General features: G+C 46.7%; 1 protein-coding gene across 2 annotated transcripts in view; it reads right to left on the bottom strand.

Annotated features, from left to right (window-relative positions):
• Positions 1-8402: 8402 nt before the first annotated feature.
• Positions 8403-23793, bottom strand: part of LOC144140840 (ornithine decarboxylase-like) — a 64074-nt gene continuing 48683 nt past the window's right edge. For both annotated transcript variants that reach the window (XM_077672349.1, XM_077672350.1), the window contains exons 8-10: positions 13743-13896; positions 11104-11207; positions 8403-8963 (exon numbers count right to left, since the gene is read on the bottom strand). In XM_077672349.1, the coding sequence (XP_077528475.1) occupies positions 8565-8963; positions 11104-11207; positions 13743-13896 (657 nt within the window). In that variant the 3' untranslated portion in view covers positions 8403-8564. The remainder of the gene's footprint in view (positions 8964-11103; positions 11208-13742; positions 13897-23793) is intronic.

The raw sequence follows: 23793 nt of genomic DNA, 5'->3' as shown, positions 1-23793 counted from the left end.
ATGGGCACGGCAGCACATGCTACCACGAAGACATTTTCCATGTTGATTTCTCACCTGAACACAAAAGACGAAATGGTTGGTGAGCGTCATGCTCCCTGCGGTGCACCCGTGCCCAATTCCGATGGTCGATGCGTTGCTCCATTTATACATAGCTGGTATCAGTGGTATCTCGTTTGTAGAGGTGAAGCGGCAGGGCGCGCTTTCCAACTCGCGCGCTTCCAACCTGTTACCAACTTGTTTTCGCAACAAGCTGTTATTTGTATTGTATATTGTTGTTTCGCTTCTTTTGTCTGTAATAATGGTTGTTCCGACACCCCTCTGTAACTCCTCGAGCACTGAGGGAAACGGAAGTAAATAAAAATAAGGCACCCCTCCGTCTAACGACGACGCTGCTTCAGCGCGAGGCTTTCTCACGGCGGATTGTTTGGTTGTCGTCTGAGTTTGTAGTGACTATCGACAATTTAGAAATGGAGCAATCGGGTAGACGCTGACTTCCTAATGGGAGGGACCGAGGCTGGACTCCGGCCAAGGGAAGCTATGTTTTTTCTTTCACTTAAACGGCGATCATTCATCATCATTGTCAGAGAAAGTTGGCTTTCCTGCAGGGCGTTTTCGCATTACAGACGCCATGAGTCAGAATATTAAAGCTTCGATTTAATAAATTACGCGAAATTTGAGCACATTGCGAAGTGCAGTCCTCTCGGCGACGGCGCATAGCTGCTGCTTGGGAGGCGAACACCTCTGAATTGCAGCGTCGGCAGCGCTGAGCCCCTCCTCGGACAGTTCGTTTAGCTGCAGCGAGGAATGAAGCATTTCTTCCGTCCGACGATGGGATCGCGTCTTCAGCGAACGCACGGCAGTGAGCGCTACTCTGGCGATATCTCATAGCGGGTCGCCGCCCCTACCACATCTCCTCCGGCACCCACGGCATACCGCCCTCCTGCTCACACTTGCACCACACTCTCATCCTCCACTTTCCTGCTTGCTCTGTGTTTGATGTCCTCTTCGTTCTTTCGGGTACAATGAGCGTTGACGGCGTGGGGTGGGCAAAAACACAGGAGTGGGGGCTTTGGAACTGCGCTCTAAAACATTCAAGTGCAAACACAAAATTGAAGCCGTTCCACTCAATGTGAAAGCTGGCGGATGTGCAGAGCAGTGATTCGCCATAATGGGCGGTACCGCCGTTAGAGAGAGATAGAGAGATAAAAACTTTTAATTACACCACTGGCCTAAGGAGCCACCATGGGCAGCCACCCCGGCTTGTGCTCGGGTGACCAGTGGGCGCTGGGCGTCTGCGTCCGAGCCGGCCAGGGCCTCCGTCCAGTGGTCAGGGGAAGTTATGGTGGGGTGGGGGTCAGAGGGGCAGGCCCACATGTGGTGTTGCACTGCGGATTTAGTGCCATAAGGCGGGCAGAGCGGAGAGGGGTAGGCGGATGGTTAAATGTGATGAAGGAGGGCTCGGTTGGGGAGCGATTCCGTATGGAGGAGACGCCACAGCCGTTCGTCCGAGGGGTTGGGGATGGAGGAGCGGGGGGCAGCGGGTTGCGGGAGAGGCGGTAGTAATCTGTAACCTCCCTGTAAGTGGTGAGGGAGTCCCTGGCGCAGCAAACTCCTTAACCGGAAGTGGTCTCGTCAGGTGCACGGGTTAAGTCCGTTCTACATGGAGCGAATTTCGCCTGCGAATCCGCTGGAACGAACATTCGCACTTGCGAAGTTCGCAATGCCTGGAATTGTCGTCTACATGGGGCCTGCGAACGCCGCAATTTTCGCATTTCAGATGCGCCTTGTTTGCAGACTGAATTAAGTTTGCCACCAGCAAAGGTTTTTTTGTGATTTTAACAAGGGTGGTTTTATTTTACTTTCTTGGCAAGTTGTTTCTGCCTGGTTTGCGGTAAATATAAGCTTATTTGCGGTTTCATATAAGAATCGCCAATTCTTTATCAATATACGCACACACAGCAGAGAAGACAAACGTTTTGGTGTGCCCGCGCTTTTGTCGCGCTCACACAAGCAACGCCATCTGGTTTCCAAGCGTGCAAGTGGTGCCGAGCTGTGCTCCTATTGGCCGCAGTTCCGGCCCCTCTACGCCGCACACGTCGCACGAGCGCCGTTTGCTCGGCCGCTTCAAATGTTTGGCACTTTGCCGCAGCAAGGAAAAAAAGGTGGTTTTGCCGCACGAGCAGCGCCGCATAAGCGAATTCGCAGGCGAAATCGCTCCATGTAGTACGGGCTTTACGCGTGCTCGTGCCGCCTTATCACCCCACTCCGCGCCGTCTAGTTCCGTGTGTGCCGGTAACCAGAGGTGCTTCGAAGGATGCTGGGGGGCTGAATTTTGAAGCCGAATTTTGCAGGCTAGCGTAGAGATACTGCCGCTAGCAAAATTTTTGATAGCCGTTTTTGAATCAGATAATATTAGATCAGGGGGAGGCCGGTGTGTGAGAGCCAGAGCTATGGCCACCGTTTCCGCAACATGTGGGGGTGGCGTGGGAATAGTGAGAAACGTGAGAGGAGTAGTAGTCGGTGAGGAGACGACAGGCTACAGTGAAGGCCGGCTTGTGCCTGTGTGCTGCAGCATCTACGTAGAAGGTGTTTGGCGAGGGGGGGAAGAGGGAAACGAGGGCACGAGCTCGAACAGCTCGTCGGGAAGTATGATGAGTAGGGTTCATATTACAGGGGAGTTGCCGGATACCGCCGTTATCTGCTTACTGCTACCACCCCGTGCAATTCAACCGCCGCGGTGGCTCAGTGGCTAAGGCGTTGCGCTGCTGAGCACGAGGTCGCGGGGTCGATTCTCGGCACGGCGGCCGCTTTTCTGATGGAGGCGAAAAGCAAAAACGCCCGTGTGTTCGAGATTTCGGCGCACGTTAGAGATCCCCAGGTGGTCAAAATTAATCAGGAGCACTCCACTACGGCGCGCCTCATCGCCTGCGTTGCGTCGGCGCGTTAAACCCTACAATAAATAAAGACCCCATGCAATTCAAATTTCCCGCCTTCGCAGTGTTCGCGCGCCCGCTGCCTGAAACTGCACCAGCGGGAGTTCTAGATTGCATTTGATTGGATTGGATTGGATTGGATTGGCTTGGCTTAGCTTAGCTTGGCTTGGCTTGGCTTGGTTTTTATTAGATTTGGATTGTATTTGGATTGTCTTTGGTTTGGATCTGTATTGGATTTGGATTGGATGATAAGCAGCAGTGAGCATGATATTCAGCTAATCCTACACTCTTAGGCAAAAAGGACTAAAAGTTCGTCCTTTTGGGGACTAACGGCCTTTGCCACAATCGTTAGTCCCTTTGGGGACTAAATGTGAGGGGACGAACGGTTAGTCCGCCACTCGGTTGGTCCTCTCCGATACTCCCCAAGGACGAACTGCCGAGAGTCGCAGAAAAAAAAAAGTAGACGTCCACCAGCAGGGACCGAACCGCCAACGCCCGCAAATAGACGCAAGGAACCCGACGCGCTACTACCACACCACGCCGCCGGACGGATGGCCAGGTAGGTAATTATCAAGTGTACAGCGTGTAGTGCTGTGCCAGGTGATGGATTCATTGCAACTGGTGCCGGAATTTCTATCCGTGCAAGCGAACGTGACCGCGATTTGCGCTTAGCGCTTTGCTAACTTGAGGGTCCATTGCTCATTTCGATTCTAAGTCCAGCCTCACAATCAGTTTTTTCAGTTTTTTCACAATCAGTTCACAATCAGCCTCACAATCAGCAATCAATTCGTCGCCTGTTGAGATAGATGGCTGGGTGATCGGACGGCTCATTTGTTTACGCACAAATTAGCGAAAACTAAGTGTATTCTTACTGTTCGATACATGCGTTAAGTGCTCTAGGTATCGTGTGTGAAAGTGGTCGCCTGTGTGAGTGTCATAATACGGAAACAGACCATATTTTCCTGCATCGGCGAAATCATATTTGGTGTTGCTTAGCCTGAATTCTTCAAGTTAGCGTCTCTAGACGATCAGGACTGGGAGATGCAACTGGGGTTTAAAGCAGTTGCAGCATTGTCATAGCTTTGGTATACAAGGCAATTATGTACCGAGTGTAAAAGATAACTTCAAGACGCTTACCTGTAGCGAGCATTTTTATTTTGTAGTTGTCATCAGCAACTAATGCGTTTTTTTTTGCGTCTGTGAAACATACATATTCATTACGCTTGGGGATCAACGTTTGCTATTGTCAGTAATATTTGTATTGTTGTTGACGGGCTTGAAATCTTTCATCGGCCGTTATTACTTCGTCCGAATCGTATGCAACACACGGTATCAACATAACCTCGCCGAGAAGCGTCTGTCGATCACTCATCGCCACTCCTTTCCATTACCCGCCGCTCGATTGTCACTGGGCGCTTTTTTTATAATGAACATTTTTTTCCAGTGGCACCATGTAAAGAACCCACTGACTGCAATGTCTTGTGCTTTGGAAATCTGAAACTGTCCACAGACATATGCGCGAAATGGGAACGACGACGCCATTAGGGGATTAACGACGCAGCCAAGAGACTAAATGTATGCGTTTCGTCTTCCCGTTACTCCTTATAGATCGGCGGGGACGAACAGTTAGCACGCATTTGTGCACACGGCACACAATCTGCTACAGATACTCCCATTGAAGATGAACTGTTGCCCGCGAAGACTAACAGCTGTATTTTAGTCCCTATTTTAGTCCTTTTTGCCTAAGAGTGTAGACAACCAGGAAAGCTAAGAATAACCAGCTGAACCTTAGCGCACGCTGCGTGTATCCCGGCATACCCGCTTGGCTTTCGAAGCCTCTGGTTACGCCGCGGAGAAGGGATCGTGACAGGCTACACCGTAACGCCGTGGCAATATGCTTGGTTCCAGTGAGCGAGCTAGGACGACAATGCGAGCGCCTAAAGTGCTCTGCACTGAAAAGGTATTCCAACTTCCCTCGGCACTCAAAGCGGAATCGCGAGCATGAAAAACTTAGAGTTGCTTGGTTTCTTTGCACCTTGAAGCACGTTGGTATATGGTTATATGAGAAGCCAGAACGGGTCTGCATATTCTCCATTCAGGATACTGAATGGCTCATGGTATCGTGGGAATGACCACTCGATTTTAAGAAACAACTATAACATGCGTCCCTGCCCTTTTTAATTCAACCCAACAACGACATTCGCCACCTGGCACGGGATGTGTGTGTGTTATTAGATGCGACGCTGAGAGCATCGCTTGACAGCGGCCCTGTCCTTCCTGCGCGCGTCGGTTGTTGTCCGCACCGCTGCGCCCCTCCTCCTCTCGCCGTGATAGCGCGCCCTCTCCACCAACATCTGTGGCGCGGCAGTGCGGCGCGGTCTCTCACTTCGCCGGTGGGTGGCGCTGCACGCGGCGCAAGCGCGCTGTGCGCATGTGCAGCGCCCTTTCTCTCCGCGGTCTCCTCTCCTTCGGGCGCGCTGCGCATTGAGTGCCGCGATCCGGCCGGTCTCTCAGTCGACGGTCGTCCGCGCTACGCCTGCTCTCTCTCTCTCTCTCTCTCTCTCTCTCTCTCTCTCGCATTACCCGACGATTGCTCACGCAATTCGAGTAATCGACCCAACGGAAACGCGCAATGGAACCCCCTTCAGCGTCGCATCACACCAGGGTTCCCGCGAGGGGAGGTGGGCGTCATTTTTTTATATAGGGTAAATTCGACGGTATCGCGTATTACGCAACGCCAGGTTTGCACAAACTTCCTGGTTTCGTATTTTGTGCGTGTGTCCGAACCTCGTACGGCTGCCTCAAATTTAACTTCTGTGTTTTTCCAGTGAGCCATAAAAGCGGCCGTGTTCACGTAAACAATAGACAAAAATGCAAATGGATTATGTCGCTTGGTTGCGTTTGGAAACCGACACGTGAACGTCATGTCTAAGCGATGGCATGTTTCAGCGTCTTTGTGAAATACAATTCTATGTATGAAGACGTTTTAGTACCAAACTCATGTTCTAGAGCAGGAAGATGGCTAACTAATTTATGCAAAAAGCGCACTTATGACGCCAAATAACTCCCTTGGGGAGCGGTATGTTATACGCTTCTCTAAATATAATTCAGCAAAAAGATAGTGCTTCCTGAACGTGAAGCTTCTTGACTGAAACGTATGGTCCGTCTACCGGTAATCGTTCGTCTACCGCTAACAGTGAGTTTTTCCAGTACGCGAGCGCATGTACGAGTTCAAAACTACAGCCTATATGCCAGAAATGAAAAAAAAACTACTAAAAATACTGTGCTTTATTTGTTTCCTCGTTTTCCTTTCGCCATTTTTAGTTAGTACAAGAGCGTTGTCGTTTTTCTTGCGCTTTGCCTTATGTATCGTACTTTTCACTCCCGTACCACTGTCCTCGTGCAAATTTGCGTTCTCTATGTCGTTGTTACTGAACTTCTTTGACTGGATGTTCAATTTTTGCGTCGACGTTTGATTGTTATTCTCTGTTGCGTGTTTTTGGGGTACTGGTTAAAATTTGTGGATGCCCTTGCATTTTGTAAATCTATGCACAAAAAGGTTGAAATAGCTGTTGTTAAGCCGACACATTGGAAGGGCTTCGGTAAGAGCACAAAGTGAAGCGTTTTTAGGGCAGCTCCTTTTTTTCTTCCGAGTAAAGACTCTCAACTTTCCACTTTCACAACAACAATTAAAAATAAATATTTACCAACACACGAACTCGACTCTAACTTAGGCTCAGAGGAATTTGCAGAGGGCTTCTCTCGTGCCAAGAACAAAACGAGTTTATATTCGATGCATAACGTGGGAACCAGTACCCCATCTTGGGTGTGAATATTTGTACGTTGCCACTTTCGTGTCCCCACTTTTCTTCGAAGTCTTTTTCAGAGCCTATTCGAAATCATTTTAATTATTATAATGACCATTACATGAACTATAAGTCGGCAGGATCTTTCCATGTGGCTTGCGCTGGTTGCACTGCTTGTACATACTGACCTTTCCTAGAACCAAATAAATTTTGGAGCGTACTAAAACTAGGCTGTGGTACCTAATGAATAATACAGCATTTTTTTATTCCAACGTTACGTCACCTTGGTATGTACGAATAAAATAAACAATAAATGGCGTGGGTGAAAGGTTAAGATAAAGGAAAACAACAACAACAACAACAACAAAAAAACAAAATAAGAAGATAAAGACTGCCTCAAACCGTAACAACTGGCCCCAAACAAATAAAAAGAAAATATAATAAAACAGACGCCTTTTGACGTGGACGTATCAAAAAGCCAAAAAGATTCCTTGGTGCATAGGGCCTTGATGATACAGCTACCTCGGTCCTGTCACCGCTCTTGTGAAAAGAATATAGAAATACGAGTTGACGCGGTCGACGGAGTCACAGCCGATGCCTCCGCGTAACTGGTAGCTTGTTCCCCTAACCTGAGGAGGGAGAAGGTTTCGCGTGTTGGTTCTTTTAAATGCAGAGCATTTCTTAGGCTCGCCTCTTCCTGCGTCGGACGGCGTCCACAGCTCCGCGTCCGCAGCAGGTGCGCCTCTCCTCCTTCCCTCCTCTATCTCAACAGCAGCTGGCGCGCGCATGCGTCGTAGTCAGCCCGTTCGCTCCGTCGCCGTCTCGGCGTAACAGGTGCGTGATAGCAGCGCAGTGGGGCGTGGAAGAGCGCGCGCTGCTTGCGCCTGCGCGTTCACCCCCCGTACTGCTCTCCCTCTACTGCGCGCGCTGCAAATATAAAGCGGCTAGCGGTCGCTCGTGCTTCAGTCACTGCGTTGCTCCTTCCTTCCTCGGTTGACGCTCGCTCCACCCTAACGCGACCTTACTCTCCTCTCTCTACCCCAAACCAACACCAACGCAACTACGACCCAACTACCCATCCTAACGCGACTTTACGCGACGTTAACGACCCCCAATGCTCTGCATTTACTCGTGTTCCCCTCGCCGGAAGGCGCGGGAATTTTTTTTTTCACACAGGACACATAGCGCACCTAAAACACAGGATGAAGCTAGAATGGGCAAGCTAACGTCACCAGCAAAAAAACACCCAGACAGTATGCCGCTTTGCTCGCCAGGAGGGGACACCATAAGGTTTTATACTACGTTCTCCGCATGTTGTGCATAGTTTTCCCTTTTCTCTGCGGCTCTTATTCGTTTAATTGCCAAGAAATTACTGCCAGATCAAACAATTCGATCGAACAACTTTCCAGAGAAAAAACTTTGAATTAATTTCGTAGCTGATTAAAATAAGAATATCGATTTCTAATAAAAAGGACATTATTGGCGAATTTTGGTTTACGTAATTAGTAGCACTGCAAACTATATTTCGACCGTAATCTTATCGCTTCCAATTACGGCTTTGCAGAATTCGTCCCTCCAGGAATAATCTGACAAGGGGGTCAGATGCTATGTTAAAAGGGCGATGTTAATTTTTTTCTCGGAAGAAGAACTATTCGAGGCTTGATTCGTCATAATACTCCAAACATTTATTTTTCCGAAAACATTTTAAAAAACCTCACGGTTCCAAACACAAACGTGCACGTGTAGCAGCAGATCTACTGCATTGTGTAAAATCGAGCATAAGGGGCAGGTAATATGTGAGATAGTGTAGTTAGCATGTGCGACGTCATGCTACATTTTGCAGCTGGTGGCGTAACAAATCTTCCTTGCAATGTGCATCGCCATGCCCGTTTTGCATCTGCGCCTTTTTCTTAAGGGCGTCATCAGTGGGCCGTTTTTTTATAATTTCGGTGGCGGCGCCATAGCCTCCTTCTACGGGCAAAGTATTCAGGACGGCCCGCACTTCATCAGCAGTGTTTGGTTCACAAATGTAATGAACCCGAGGAAATCCAAAGCCGTTGAAGCCGCATGCGTTGACGATTGAATAGGCGCCCATGTTGTCTACCACCAGCCACTCGTCTGGGTCGACATCAAAGAAGCGCTGCTTTTCGGCGATGCAGTCCAGTGGGCTGCAGGTTGCTCCCCACAGAGTGGTCAGCAAGTCACGAGGCCGGTCAAACGGCGGCTGCAAAGCGACAGCGAAGACTTTTGACACGGCTCTTCCAATTCACCATGTAATGCTTGTCTCAGGAGAAGCACACGCCGGTTAAACCACCGAAGTAATTGTATCAGCATATTTTGTTATCACCGAACCGTAATGCGTACTGTGAAAAAATTTCGAGTAACAAACATTTTTTTTGTAGCATTTCATAGCAACAGTTAAATCGCGTAACTGGAGGTGCTATTGGTGTATTTCTAAAGTTCAATTTTTTGCATGAATAAATGCCGTGCTATTGAAACAGTTATAAAGAGGTAAGATAAGTCGCCTCATAAATAAGTTGAAAGTACCTTCTACTCGAGGAACAAAATAGTTATTTTGCGTACTTACGATTCTGGAAAGTTATTATAACCAGCAGCAGTGGTTGATGTTTTCCGTTCAAAATATTTTACTGATTTGAAGCAAAAAGCTGTGTCCGCACTTCAAGATTGCCTATTTAAACACTAGCCTTTTCGCACGGCTTTCGGAGTAATAAAAGCAAGTTTTTTACAAAGATTTAAAAACATTGCCACGAAGGATACCAGAATTTTTTAAAGTCAATTTGTTACCTCCGTTAAAACTTTTAATTATAAACGTAAATGAGTAATTGTGTGTTGCAAGCTTGTAATAAATTGCCTACGTGTTATGAACACACACATTTTTTAGCCGTTTTGTAGAAAAAGGAACTTGGTCTGTGAGGGGAGCTCCTTAAGTTACCCTTATTTACCTGTAAACTCTAAACTCTGTGAAGCAATTTAATATTCGCTTATTTGGGAGGTAAGATAAATATCAACCAATAGAAATTCCCCGCTCTAAGATGGAACAATTCTAACAAGAAAAACTTTGTTGCGTAGATGGACCCAGGCTACCACAAAATCAAATTACCAAGCGCAACGCAATTTCTAGCAGAGACGCTTCAAAGGCATTGCTTTTCTTGAGCCACATCTGGACATAAACATTTTAATCACACGCCAGCGGCTATGCAATACAAATGCTGCAACGATCATCTCGTTGTCATAGCAAAGGTAGTGGTGTCACTTTCGCCGCGATCTTTCGCAGCCTCCCCGCTGTCACTGAAATAAAATAACTTTCTCAAAAAGATAACCAGCTTTGCTGTTATGATTCTAAAGTTAAGTGATGGCGACTTTTGGAAACTGCCGCTTGAGGAAATACAAAATGGCAGTGTCTAGAGTCACCCTCCTTTCTGACAAAACAAGTAAAATGATTGATCCTTTTATCGCTATACCTCACCATAATACTGCACTGAAACAGCGCAGCATTATCAAGAGCCACTAAACTAAAATGCCTCGAAAATAACATGTCTAGAAGACTTCCTAGCGGAACCTACGATAGGTCGTTTGGGCGTACAGGTGAAAAGCTATCAATAAAAATAGTTTCACAGGGCTTGGGCAATTACCGTCGATGCGGTCGTAAACTCGAACCTGATTATGTTAATTTTTTCTCTGTGAATGCCTTCATTTGCGCTTTTTGGAGCGTGAAAACTATTGAAATCTCAGTTGCAATCACTTAGTTGCATCAGTTTCTCGGGCATGGCGCCAGTCATTGTAACGTTGTTTACTCGCAATGCGCCACACTACAACTTTTCAGCGTTCATTTTTTTTCACCACAAGACTGGAACGATATTTCTGCCAACATTGCCATTATCAGCAATATCAGTTGTCATCGGTCCGCTATGGAAGAACTGTGTCACGATCACTAACGCTGATGGCTATCCTATTACCCTGTAGTTTGCCTGCAATTGTGCCCCCCCCCCAATATTTCGCCCTCAAAAGGGCCCTTTTGTGGAACCGATGTATAAATAAATGTATATAGAACCAAAATATAGATAAAAACTATTTATGTTGACTAGTTCCCTGTTTTATATTGCGTTTTATTATGCCTTTGGATGTTTTCCTCTTCCCAAGGCGGCATTTGTAATTATCGGGGGTATGTAGGTTAGTATATTGCAATGGAAATGTTCAACACTTTGAAACGCAACTGAACTGAACTGAAATTCCTATGTAAAATTGGTTCAGGCAACGAGAAGTTTAGTTTACTAGTTTCGGGTTAAGTAGGCTTCACTATACTCTACACAGCAGCTAAAGCGTTTATTTTGGTGACAACTTACATTCAATGGCTTGAACTGGACATCAAGAAAATCATAGATGCAATTGGTGATGCAATTCCTTTTGCTTTCGCTCAAGAAGACATCTTGATGTTCCTGAAGTTTTCCTGTAAAAATACAAGACGAAATAGATATATAAACATCTGTATAAATATTTTAGAGTCTACCATGACTGGCAAATTAGGCCAACATGGCGATCGAATATTTTTAGGCCAAAATGGCATTCTAAATGGCGATCAAAATGGCGATCAACATGGCGAATTAAGCCAAAATGGTGATCGAATATACAGCGTGATCAAAATTAAATCGACAGGTTTTTTTTAAGTAGGCGCTTAGGTTTACGTGAAGACGACTTCTGGAGTGAGGTTATGCGCCCAGGGGGACACAAAATTGAGTGGTAATTATTGATTTCGGCGGCCTAATTAACTAAAATTGAATAAACAACTTTTTAGTGGCTGCAGTAAGCAGGAATGTTTGAATTGAAAAGTTCGACGCAATCGTGTTTCTACGCAGTTTTATTTCGCATAATTCCTCTAGCGCTACCGTACTCCGCGCTATCAAACTGCGAAGTTTAATTGCTGTTCGCATGATTACGCATGCTAGACAGCGACGACCGGCGTAAAGCCCCCTCCACTCCCCCCCCCCCCCCTTTTCGTTCTGAATTCCGATAGCGGTTCCGCCTAGTGCAGATTGCGATAAGGCCAGCCAAGACTGAAAGGGTGCCAATTATCACTTTTGCCTATGCCTTCACCCCGTTGTCATTCTAAGCACCGTACACAGCAGGCACGTCATAAAAGGGAGGAGATTTGTGCCGGTCTTCAGTGCCTAGCACGCGTAATCATGCTAATGGTAATTAAACTTTGCAGTTCGATATCTCGGAGTACAGATGCGCTAGAAAAATTCTGCCAAATGAGACTGCGTACAAATAAGATTGCGTATAACTCTTCAATAGAAACATTCCTGCTTACTGCAGCCGCTAAAACGTTAATTTTCAATTTTAGTAATTAAGTTACCGACATCAATAGGTACCGCCTCATTGTGTGCCCCCCTCGGCGCATAACCTCTCTGTAGTGGTGGCCTTCACGTACATCTATGCGCCTAATTTTTACGTTCGACTTAAGTTTGATCACCCTGTATATGGAAAGGTGCGCTGAACATGACACAAGATAGTCCAGCTACTGAATACCCGTAACGATAGCGACATTAGGGTTGTAAACCTAAATTAGAAAACAAATTTTATAGCTACAAGTATACGTACTTCTGATGGACGCAAAGGAAGCCGCAGCGGTTGTCATGATTATCTTTCAGAACATTTTCCACGGCTTACCTATTTATTATTATTGTTTCTGTATGTTTGTCCAGGATACATAGACTGGCTATTCAGCGCTTATGATAAGGGTGCTATTCATAGAGACGTGCATTTTGAAACATGAGGAAACACAAACCAAATACCCCAAGTTTTATCCCAAAAAATAAAAGCCACATTTTCAGGGAGGCACCTCACGGTGTTCATTAAAGATGTTCAAGATATATTCGTAAAACAAAAGGGGTTTTAAAGCAACTAATCAAGGTTGTATAAAAATTATAAAATTTTACGAATTACAGTTGACATCCGGTAGACGCTGGTAATATTATGGAGCACACATTTTTTACATTTATCATCTCGGAACTGGGTTGGATAGTTGTAGAGAATGTCTTGATTAGGCTATTTTTCCGTTGTAAGCTTTAATCAACAGATCTTTTTACAGCATTTTTTAAGCATTTTTACAGCGTTTTTTAAGCGTTTAGTCTTGTTTGGTGAACATAGGTGGGCTTAATTTCGTTTTTAATGTTGTCAGGCATAGCACATGAAGATTGCGCAAGTCCTTGTCACACGATACATGGCAACTAGAAGTTCCTACCATTCATAATTGATGTTTGAGCAGGGCGAACAACACTTAATTCATGGCGTGCAAAACAAAGCATTCGCCAAAGTACTGTTGTCGATGATTGGGGGAGTTAGGTTTTTATTCTTTTGCGATTTTATTGTTTGGTACGTATGATGTTTTATAAAACGTATATTCTCCGCATCTGTTGACATAGTGAAATTGCAGTGTCAAACTTCAGCCAAAAATTGCCTCCCTGTGTGATATACAGCTCAATTCTGTGTACCCTGAAAGCACATTTGAATCGCTAATTTTTTCCAGTGCGCATTTGCTGCATACATAAATCAGGGGAGTCCGCCTTGACGGTTGCTTAGGCATGGACGGTATTCCTACACTTGAGCAGCGTGAACACCACACATTAAGATTATTCATGTTGCACCAAGATTAACAGTCATTTCAACTTGAATGAGGTCACTTACAAATAAAAAGTGTCCCTTCACAAATGACGTTTGCTTAAATAAGAATCGTGAAAGATAAAAAAGAGAACAAAATTTGTCCTTGGTACATGGAATATCTTTACATTTTCTGGTACTGCGGATATTTTCGGTTGTTGCAACATGAATCCAAATGGGATCGTATGTGCAAAAGCGACATTAGCCTTTCTACGAACATCGCAGCAGCAACAATACCTATCGCCATTGAATTTCCTAAATACCGAGCAAGGCGTATAGTAAACATTTCTCGCTTATGCAGTTTTAGTGAAAGGAATTTGCCTACCATCCAGAAGCAAAGTGCGCTTCCTCTTTCCAACCACCTTTAGGAGCAATGTGTAGGCGGAAGTCACAAAAAACTGCCCTGGCTCCGCCACGATCGTCACACCGGAGGATGCCGGAAAGTATTCGTCCAGCGCCGAACGTATAAATGCACACACCTGTGAGTTGAAAAGGCATTTTAGAAAGGTACTTCCTAGAGCACATAAACATTCAGATGAAAAAGAAAACATGCCTCTGAAGGCAAAAACAAATGCTTTACCGCAAACACTTAACATCGCTAGAGAATGTGTTGTAGTTCTGTTCATCGTGCGCTCAGTTAAAACAGGGGGCAGGCCTGCTTCCAAATATATGAATCAGAAAGCATGGGTTGTTGCTGTAGTTAAGGCCTTAGAGCGGGGAAACAAGAATATATCAGCTAAAGTCAATATGAGTCATTCTCTGCTGATTTCGGGCATAGACGCTGGCAAAACGACATTAGACGCATAAGTTGGTAAAATATTTTGTGCATAAGAAAGAGGACTCACGAATGGAAAAAATTAAAAAATACTGTTGAACACGTGCATCCAAAACGTTCCCAAGAGCGTTTTCGCTGCGGCGCTTAGGAGGTGATACGGCTTTAGTTCGCCGGCTTGCAACAAGCAGTTGTCTCCGAATCACCTATACATGCAGCGTTGAAAACTACCGCATTATTTCCCGCTTGTAGTAATAACCGAAAATTAGCAAGTGCACAAAAACTCTGCGAACGTGCATTAAAGGAAAAATCCTGGTTATAGCTATTACATAATTCTTTACTGATAGTTTTATTTGCGTCGCTTGAGATCGCTTTCCGCGCATAATATTTCGACAGGTTTTTTCAGCCCTACATCATGTTTTCGCTCCTTCGTTTTCCTTTTTTCCTGCACCGGCGCTGATGACTTCATCAAACATACGGGTAATGCAGGGGTTTCGCGGGCCTTGGGCGCTTCGGTTCTATTCTCATGCCGTCAAAATTACGTGCGGCGCATCACGCACTATTCTGACTTTCCTTTGGCCACTGCCAATTGGGATCCTGACGCTAACATGCTCATGGATAACATTGAATCCATACAGAATCGCTCTACACGTTTTATAACCTGTAATTACTTTCGTACTGCAAGTGTCACATCAATGACAGCAAATCTCAACCTGCCTCGCCTTTCCCTACGACGGAAAAATTCACGTCTGTGTGTCTTTCATAAGATCTATCATTCTAACAGAGCCCTCTCCGATTCATTGTTTTTGCCCCCAACCTGCATATCACCACTCAGTGATCACCAATATAAAGTTGGCATTCCTTTCAGCCATATGAACCTATATTTTAACTCTTTTGTCCCCAAAACGTCCAGCGACTGGAACCATCTTTCCGCCTTTATCGCATCAATCACAGACGCCAACGCCTTCAAAACGGCCATTTCTAACACTGAATTGTAGTTTATTGTAACATTGCCTTTTTGCTGTATGTTTTCTTTTCTTTTTGTTAGCCGACTCCTCTCCGTAATGCCCAGTGCCTTGAGAGTAAACAAATAAAATGAAAAGAAATGTGCGGAGGTGGCGCGGTGGTAACACTCTTGACTGCTGCAATGGAGAACCGTGTTGTGTACAGGAGCGGCTGTTTTCTGTACCACACAACTACAACGAGGGGGTTTACCAGGATAAGGGACTCGACGCTTTCACCTTACTGAAACTAGCTAAAATTCTAGGCACTCAATATTATAATTCGGGCAACTAACTTCTTTCTTGATGCCCGCCGCTATATATAAAGAAAATGTCACAACACTTTCGACCAGACTTGGGAGCCACCAGTGGCGAAGAAATGTATAAAACAGTGTGGAAAGGTGTAGAAAACCAAAACCATTTACGCACTGGCTCAGATATCGTCTACGCTGCACCGCCAATAGTTGATTCAAGGGCGGAGCAGAAAAAGCACAGATGGTGGCAATTTTGGTGTTCCATCAATATAGGAGTATATTAGGTGTGAGCTAAACAACTGTGCAAGCCGGTCAACGGTGTTCCTTACATAAAACAATCTTGAGAAACCAGTTGTCAAGAAAGTGTTCAATGTTACAAGAGTTAATATCTTAAATACACCCTCACAAGCACCATCACCCCCTCGGCTACCTCTGCGGTATACAACTGTACCAAATTGAAATTTGTTTTTGTTTAGTTAGTGCAATACTTGCTTAATAAGTTACTTTTATTGGGAATAAATGACAAAAGCATGCGCGTGGGTAGAGAAAGCACTCCAAGTTGGCCGCCTTATAATGAAATCTACGGCCCAAACCATCCAGAAAAAGCAATAATACAAAGAATGTGCCTTCACATTACTTGTGCAGTTACGAAAGGTACAGAGGTAATATATGTAATGGTACTTGTCTCAAGAGAGAAAGCGCGTTTCAAAGTTTAAAAGGAAAAAACAAGATCTTTCCATCGTAGCTTTTTAGTCCTCGAAACTACTATTATTTGACGCGTAGATCAGGATCAGTTTACAACCGGATAGCAGCATCCACGAAATATTTCGTTTTGTACCTGTAATGGCCTGCTTTGATTGCAAGTTATTTGGCAAAAAACGCTTGTCATTTTCAAGAAAGAAAAGAATATTTTTGAGTGCCCCAAGTCTTGATTAAAATGCCTAATTTTCGCCTATACACCTCTCCTGTGTTGACGTGGGCTTAATGCCGCTTATTTGATTTTCTACAGCACGGCTCTAAATCGTGTACCACGTGGGCGGGGAGGTGTTGCGGAGCGTTCATTTACGCAAGCTCCGCTGCCAGAGACATGTTTGTTGAAAAACAGCGAAGGACAGCGTGCTGCTCTACGCCAGCTTGTTTTCCGTGTTCTGAGCACGAGCTAACTGGCAGTGTTCACAATAACGCTGACAATGACGATCATGATCGCATCGCCAGAACTTAGAACCAACAAGCTATAGATGTGAAATTTGTATAACCGACCATAAACTACGTTACTACACGTCCACTTCAGTGTATTATGATTGCCGGTAGGAATTTCATCCACTTCGTCGCAAGCGGAAAAACAGAAACCCCTGAAATAGACGCATGAGACAGATAACAGCCCGCGTGCTACTTATAAGCGCCTTTGTGTGTGTTTGTGTATTTGCGTGCGTGTACCTGTGTGTGTGGGTGTCTGGCTTTGTGTGTACGCATATCCCTGTGCGTGGGGGGGTATGCGCATGTGCGGGTTGATTGGCGTGCATGTGTGTTTTTGTGTGTATGTTTGCATGTGTGCACGGTGTGTGTTTTCTGTGTGCCCGTATGCGTATGGGCGTTTCCTAGTCAGTACAGCCAAGCGACGCGTGGCACCATCTAGGAGCATGTTTGAAGCTATGTCATCCACGTGCATGTGGCCCTCAATTTAATGGCTCCGAACCGCTCGGTGTCATAGTGTACTAGTTCGGCTCCTGCGTAACAAACATCGTAACCAGGGTTCAAAGCCCTTTAGAGCTTTTTGTTTCATTTTCATTGGTTTGTCATATTTGAATATTAACAGTTGTTATCGCACATATTTATGACATCTTTATCCATTATAAATGGGATTTCGGGTATTTTTATGGTCAGGTTCAATTACTGCTTCCTGCACGTTCTTGCGGGTTTTGCCCTTTTAGGTCGGTTTTGGCTATTTCTGTTAAATATTTCTCTACACCGTGGCTTTCAACCATAGCAAGCCCGTTTTGGCTGTTATTTATTACAGTTAGGGTGGTTTGATATGCTTTAGCTACGGTTACGTTGTGATATAACCCCCATAAGCAAGCTGAGGTGACGACTGGCTGTACTGACTAGGAAACGCATATATGCCCGTATTCCTGCTTGGGTGTGCGCGCGTGTGTATGCGTGCGTGCGTGTGCGTGCGTGCGTGCGTGCGTGTGTTTCTGTGTGTGTGTGTGTGTGTGTGTGTGTGTGTGTGTGTGTGTGTGTGTGTGTGTGTGTGCGTGTGGGTGTGCGTGCGTGTGTGTCTGTGTGTGAGTGTGTTGCGGTTCATCATTATATTCGCCTCCTAACTTTCCTAAGAGCGCATTCTCAATAACCCGAAGCTTGTTTGCTTTGCTTCTTGCTTCTCCAAATTGTTCGTGCCCTTTTTTTTATTAAACATTCGTCGGTACTGTGTGTTTTCTTTTCCTCCTATCCTGGCAGTACGCTTTTTTACTGAAGCAGAACATGTCTCAACCCCCACCCCCGTTTTTAATCCGGTGAAGCCAATTTACACAGCAGAGCTCCGGGCCGCGTCCTCGCAACCTCCGACCCCTCTTTCACAAGTGTTATCTCAACGCGTTGTTCCCCTCGCCACCACCGACGCCTCTTTAACAAGTAGCGCAGTCGGCTGACAGCGGCCGCAGCGCCGTTTCAGATGATTGCGGAGAATCAACAGCAGCGCGAATGGGTGTAGAATGCCGGAAAGCCGGCGCCACCGCAGCCACCAAAAATGTAGCTGCGTCCAATGCGCCGTTGAGCCCCCTAGCTTCGGGTCTCTGCAGTTGAAAGCAATTTGCCCCGTTTGAACACTGGCGTGAGTGCATAATTCTTCTTTAGCCCGAAAGCCATTCCGAGCAACATTGTCGCGTCGGCGGCCCTCGTGGACCAGTTGGTCATATAGAGTTCTTCTGGCGGAATAATAAAAAATGGATCTTAGTCTTGCCGCATATAAAGTGGTTCTCTCTCCCTTCGCCGGTGTATTTAAAGCCTAACGGTGCTCCCGTCCCCGGTTGCCGGTTCAGGCGTGCACGGAATGGAGGGGTGCAGGTATAGGGCATGCACGCCCACCAGGGCCTAATGCCGCTACCGATGACATACTCGTTTAGGTAGTGGAAGATTTAGACATGGGAGTCTCATGGGTCGATGCGCCCCTGCAGCTGCCCTCCGCAATCGAGTGGTTTGGGCCTGGGATTGTGTGTTACACGGACAATAAGACGGCTATGATTGGGAAGCGAAAGGAGCACCTACGTGTATGTCCACTGGAATAAAGGTCGAGGCGTTCGAGGTGTTAACTGCCCATGGGACGGAGGCTTGTCGTTCGCTTAGAGAAGAAGAACGGCAACTGAAGAAGTGTGAGCCGGAACAAAAGCATGGATGTGCGCGTAAACAACGAAAAGCCGCTGCTGCCGCCGTTGCGGCCTCAATTTGCAGCTGGTCTAGTAGGTGCGAATTCCTCCCGTATAAACAGCAACTCGTCCGCATGGAACGCCGACGAAGGCCAATATCACTTGTTCAGTTAAGACAGCTTTAAAAGCGACATGTTCGACAGTATCTTTCACTTCTAAGCACCAGCTAATGACCGGTTGCCGGTTTATGCGTGCGCGGGTTGAGATTGGAGGGAGAAGGAGGGGCGGGCACACGCAGCTAAATGTTTCGTGCCCTCACTGATGACATGTCCGTTTTTCTGGCGTGAGGTTCAAGCGCGGCCGTGAAACAGCCCACTGCTACCGGTCCGCGGTGTCCTGAGTGGTAGAGTGTATTGCTTTGGAGTGTTACACAAACAGTAAGATGCCTACGACGGGGGAGGAAAAGAGACAGCTCTACGTTTGTCCGATAGGCTCGGGTCCTTCCCAATTTCATTCAGATGCTTGGCTTGAACGTATGCTTAGTCGTAAATTACAAACAAACCTGCTTCGTTTCGTGAACACCGTGCAGGGCGTGCTGACTCACTCGCAGGCCACCCATTTTCACAGAGTGGAAGAGCACTAATTATTTAATTTGAGCTGTTGCCATGCGGTAGCGCTGATATCTTAGTGCATCCGCCCAAAGTGCCGCTAATGTTACTTTTGCATGTAAATATTTTTATCCCTTCACAAAAGGATCTCCTCCAAGGTACTGAGCTCTTGTACCACCTTCCTTAATTGTATTTTTCGACACAATAGAAAATGTAAGCTCTAAAAACAAATTCAAGCATAAAGGACACCGAATGGACTGCATTTGTTTAGGTACCTTCGCATAGTTGCTTGCGTGTACCTCGTGGCAATGTTGAAATGATAGATTCTTTCTAGGAAAAACGAAGCCTATTCAGATAATTAGGCACTGTGCGAAGGAATGCGAGATGTAAAATACGGCAAACCTGCTAGTGGGAAATACGAACGTCTATATAGGAGCGACCTTCTTGTGCTCGGCGAATCCGCGTGTAACAGTTGCTGCTGTTTTCTTTACCTTTTTATATTCCCTTCGACGCCGCTGAACCGGGTAGCGCCTCAAATGGTCCCTGTTTTCCCGCTGAATACGCTTTTTCTGCCATTCGACCTTGTTATTTTGTTTTTTATTCTCGGTCCGTAGCGCTCACTTTTTGCCCATTCACCTTGGGGAAGTGCGCACCTTCTGTGTGCTCGACGGTGCGCCAGAATACAGTTTTTTGAACGAATAATTGTTACTTTGGTAGGTTGGCAAAAGCACCCACCTGGCGGGCACTCAGCGAACGCGTACCCGCTCGAATATTGCCCGAAAAAAAAAACGCGTCCACAGCTGCTAAGCCATTGCTAACGCGTTCCATACTGTTCCAGGCGTTTCATAGAGCACGTTGTTCCACAAAGAATAAAACACAACGAAATATTAGGCGAGTTCCGTTACATAAACTGGATCAGATAAAAATAAACAGGAAACGCTTTGTGCGCACTTTTTTTTATAGTGCATCAGAACATAAGAGGGAGGAAGAAACGTGCGCGGTCAGTTCTCATTGGCTAATGATGCGGGTAATAGCACCAATATAAACAAAACAGAGCGTGCATCAGAAATTTCACCCGCAGTCTGGGTTGGCCTTCACTTTCTGTTGAGGCCGTGTCGCAGCTGCGTGTATAGCGGTGCTAGAAATAGCAGCTGCAGTGAGTATCATGTCAAGGTTGTAGGCTACAGCGCAGAACCCCGATTCTGGTGATATTGACTACGCATAATCGACAGAGATAAGGGGCTCGGCGGTAAATCTAGCCAACGTAGAAGATTTAGAGAAAAAGAAACGTGCCGAAAAACCTGTGCAAAATTTTTAATTGTACTTTCAGTAAGCTTATCGTACTCGATGGTATTTGTTGCGCACATCTGAGCAAGACCGCAGACGCACGGTACCGCCAATTTCCTTTCACTGGGTTCCCACCGCTAGGCTGCAGTGGTTCAAAAAGATACCCCGAAGTAACTGAAGTTCTTGCTGAAGGCATTGATTGGATACGTCTGCCATGCCAACTTTGTCATCTGTTAGGCTTGTAAGCCATCTCAGGGAACGTCTGCAGGTTGCGTGGCTCCAGTTTTGCAGAAGACGCTGCCCCAGTTGAAGAGGTTTTTGTCAATCAATGCACGTTTCGCTGGAAAAACATGGTGTTTTCGTGCAAGAATGAGTGTTTCCACGCACTGGTTAACACGTTGGAACTGCTTTATACAAATTCAAGGCTTCCCCAAACGGTTTGCTCCCCCATAGAAGTGCTTCATCTAAATAATCCGCTTCTCCACCTGTTAAGGAACGTGTAATAAGGCAGCAATGCTCGTAAATGAAAAATGTCAATCGAGCAAGCCGAACTGGTAGCTATGTGGTTTACTTGTGTGCGTCGAATTTCGCAAAGCTGAGAAGCGGGCGTAGACTTAACTGTATATTCTGGGTGCTGGCTGGTAATATACGTCCTTTCCGGAACGGTCGGCATTGAGGAGATTGAACTTCGCGCGAGCATAGGCTGCGAGATTGGAGGTTAAACTAGGGCACCACCGGACAGAGCGCCTTCCCTACGCAGCAATTTTGCGGCACTCTGGCTCCCATTGTCACGGGTTGCTATGGGCAGGTCACTATCTATAAATCCGGTCGTGCTGTGAACACGCTTTTTCTTATGGCGACAACGTTCCTAACTACATTTCCAACTGTACCTGTCCGTAACGGGGCGAGCTTACGTAAAGGGCGAGACAGATGCGCGAAAAGGCACACCATTCGACGCGTAACACGTGGCAGAGCTCCCAAAGGACACGTCAGACGTGCGAACGACATCCCAAGGTGCGGCAGACACGACGCGGGGCAGACATGGTTAGGAAGGAAGCGCGACCACCGCAGATCCTTACCCTATCAGAGCGGAAGATGTGGAAGCGTCATAACACGTGTGTGCAAAGGCTCTTTATAATTGATTGATTGAGTGTAGGGTTCTAACGCGGCGACGCAACGCAGGCGATGAGGCGCGCCGTAGTGGAGGGCTCCGGATTAATTTTGACCACCTGGGAATCTCGAACGTGCGCCGAAATGTCGTACACACGGGCATTTGTGCTTTTCGCCGCAATCAGAAAAGCGGCCATTGCCGCCGGGAGTCGAACCCGCGTCCTCGAGCTCAGCAGCACAACGCCTTAGCCACTGAGCCACCGCGGCAGGTAAAGGCTCCTTACAATGTCTCGAGCAGGCGCTAATGAGGAATTTTGACTTCTTTTCCCCGGTGCCCCCCCTCTCTGTGTGTTCTCAGCGAAAGAACATAGGGCTCCTGCCACCTGCCATACCCTGCCGCAGCAAGATAATAAATTTAATGGAAGCAGCAACGTTCGCCGAACTGTTGCATTGGCATGGAACTTCAGTTTAATCCATGCGAGTAGCTCAAAGTTGTTGGTGGTTACACAAAGCTCTTGCGCACACTTTAGAGCAACTACAAAAGTGTGACTTCGCTCAAATAGCGGTAATGCCGGCCCCTGTTAGGCATTGTTTCTTGAATCATCAACGCCACGTACCTGCGTAATCATTCTCACAAAAATTGACAAAACATGTGAATTGCATGATGAAATACCATTTCTCATATTTTCAGAGGTGCAAAATGTGTTTATCACTTTATCAGCTGTCTGTCGCATCTTACTAAATGGTCGAAAGTTCGGCGCAACAGGGGAACAGTACAGTCGGCGCAGCTTTCCAATATTACGCCGATTGCGCATTGAGGCTGGTCATGTCCCACTACTTAACATGTGCTGATGATGACTGCTGTATTTATGGACATTCGCGCGCTGCATTGGACCACCTGGACACGGTACCTGCGTTCCGCCGAGTAAACGAATCTTCCGCTAGCCTCTGCTGGGATCCTAATCGTGATTAACCTTAACGGCAACCAACTTGCGACGATGGTCGTCGCAGCAAAACACATACACAACTGGGCAAATGTCCAACCGTGGTCAAGGCCGTGGGAGCGACCCTTAGCGAAAAGGAAGCACTTTCCCACACAACGCCAATGCGCATGCTCAATTGATCAGGGCATCGCAATAAATAAAAATAATGGAGCAAGGTTATACTGACTGGCGCAAGGCTTGAACCATAACGATCCTGGATGATGTTTAGGATAGCACTGAAGGACACACCAACACGCATCGGATTAGGTTTGAAATTGTTAATTTACATGTTCCATCGTCCTAGTTTGCCACTGCGGTAGAAATTCCCATCGTCATATCCGTCTAATATCGCCATCTCATTCATGCATGAATCGCCGGCTCGGGTTGTTTCATCCGCAGGCTTTCGCATTTCTCCCAAAGTGGAACGTGTCAGCACGTGTTGTAACCGGCGGCACCCGGCCTCGCGAACTGGGCGTCTGTAGCTCGACCTGTCTTGCGCTCCCCCCTTGAGGCACGGACGCACGTGAACTGTTTTCTTGGTATTTTTGCGGACGCCTCGTGCAAGCCCGGACGATGCTGGGCGCGCCTCCTAAAACGCGTGCTCTCATGCGCGGGAAACGTTGGGAATGACTATGATGCAGTTATCTGATGACGCCGCACACATTACGGCCAGCAAGAGCAGCTTCGCTGTTAAACAGCACTGCGTTTTGTAGCGTACGCCGAGGTTGAGCAGTTGCGCGTGTGCCGTGAAGGGCCGGTCTGCGCAAGCGCGAGGGACATTGGAATGGATTGGATTGGATTGGATTGGCTTGGCTTGGCGTGGGTTGGATTGGCTTGGATTGGATTGGATTAGATTTGAATTGGATTAAAGTGGATTGTGTTGGATTGTGTTGCGTCATAGCCGCGGCAGACGCACTGGCGCCGGCGCGTGCCCAGGTGTGCGCCTCAACTGCGCAGTAGCCAAGTCTGACGCTGGAGCGGAGCCGCTTGATAGCCGTT

This window comes from Haemaphysalis longicornis, unplaced genomic scaffold (assembly GCF_048455015.1).
Source record: "Haemaphysalis longicornis isolate Haplotype H1 unplaced genomic scaffold, Haemaphysalis longicornis Haplotype H1 scaffold_52, whole genome shotgun sequence".
Classification (NCBI taxonomy): Eukaryota; Metazoa; Arthropoda; class Arachnida; order Ixodida; family Ixodidae; genus Haemaphysalis; species Haemaphysalis longicornis.
Note: the sequence above shows the minus strand (reverse complement) of the source record. Positions and strands in the feature narration are given on the sequence as shown.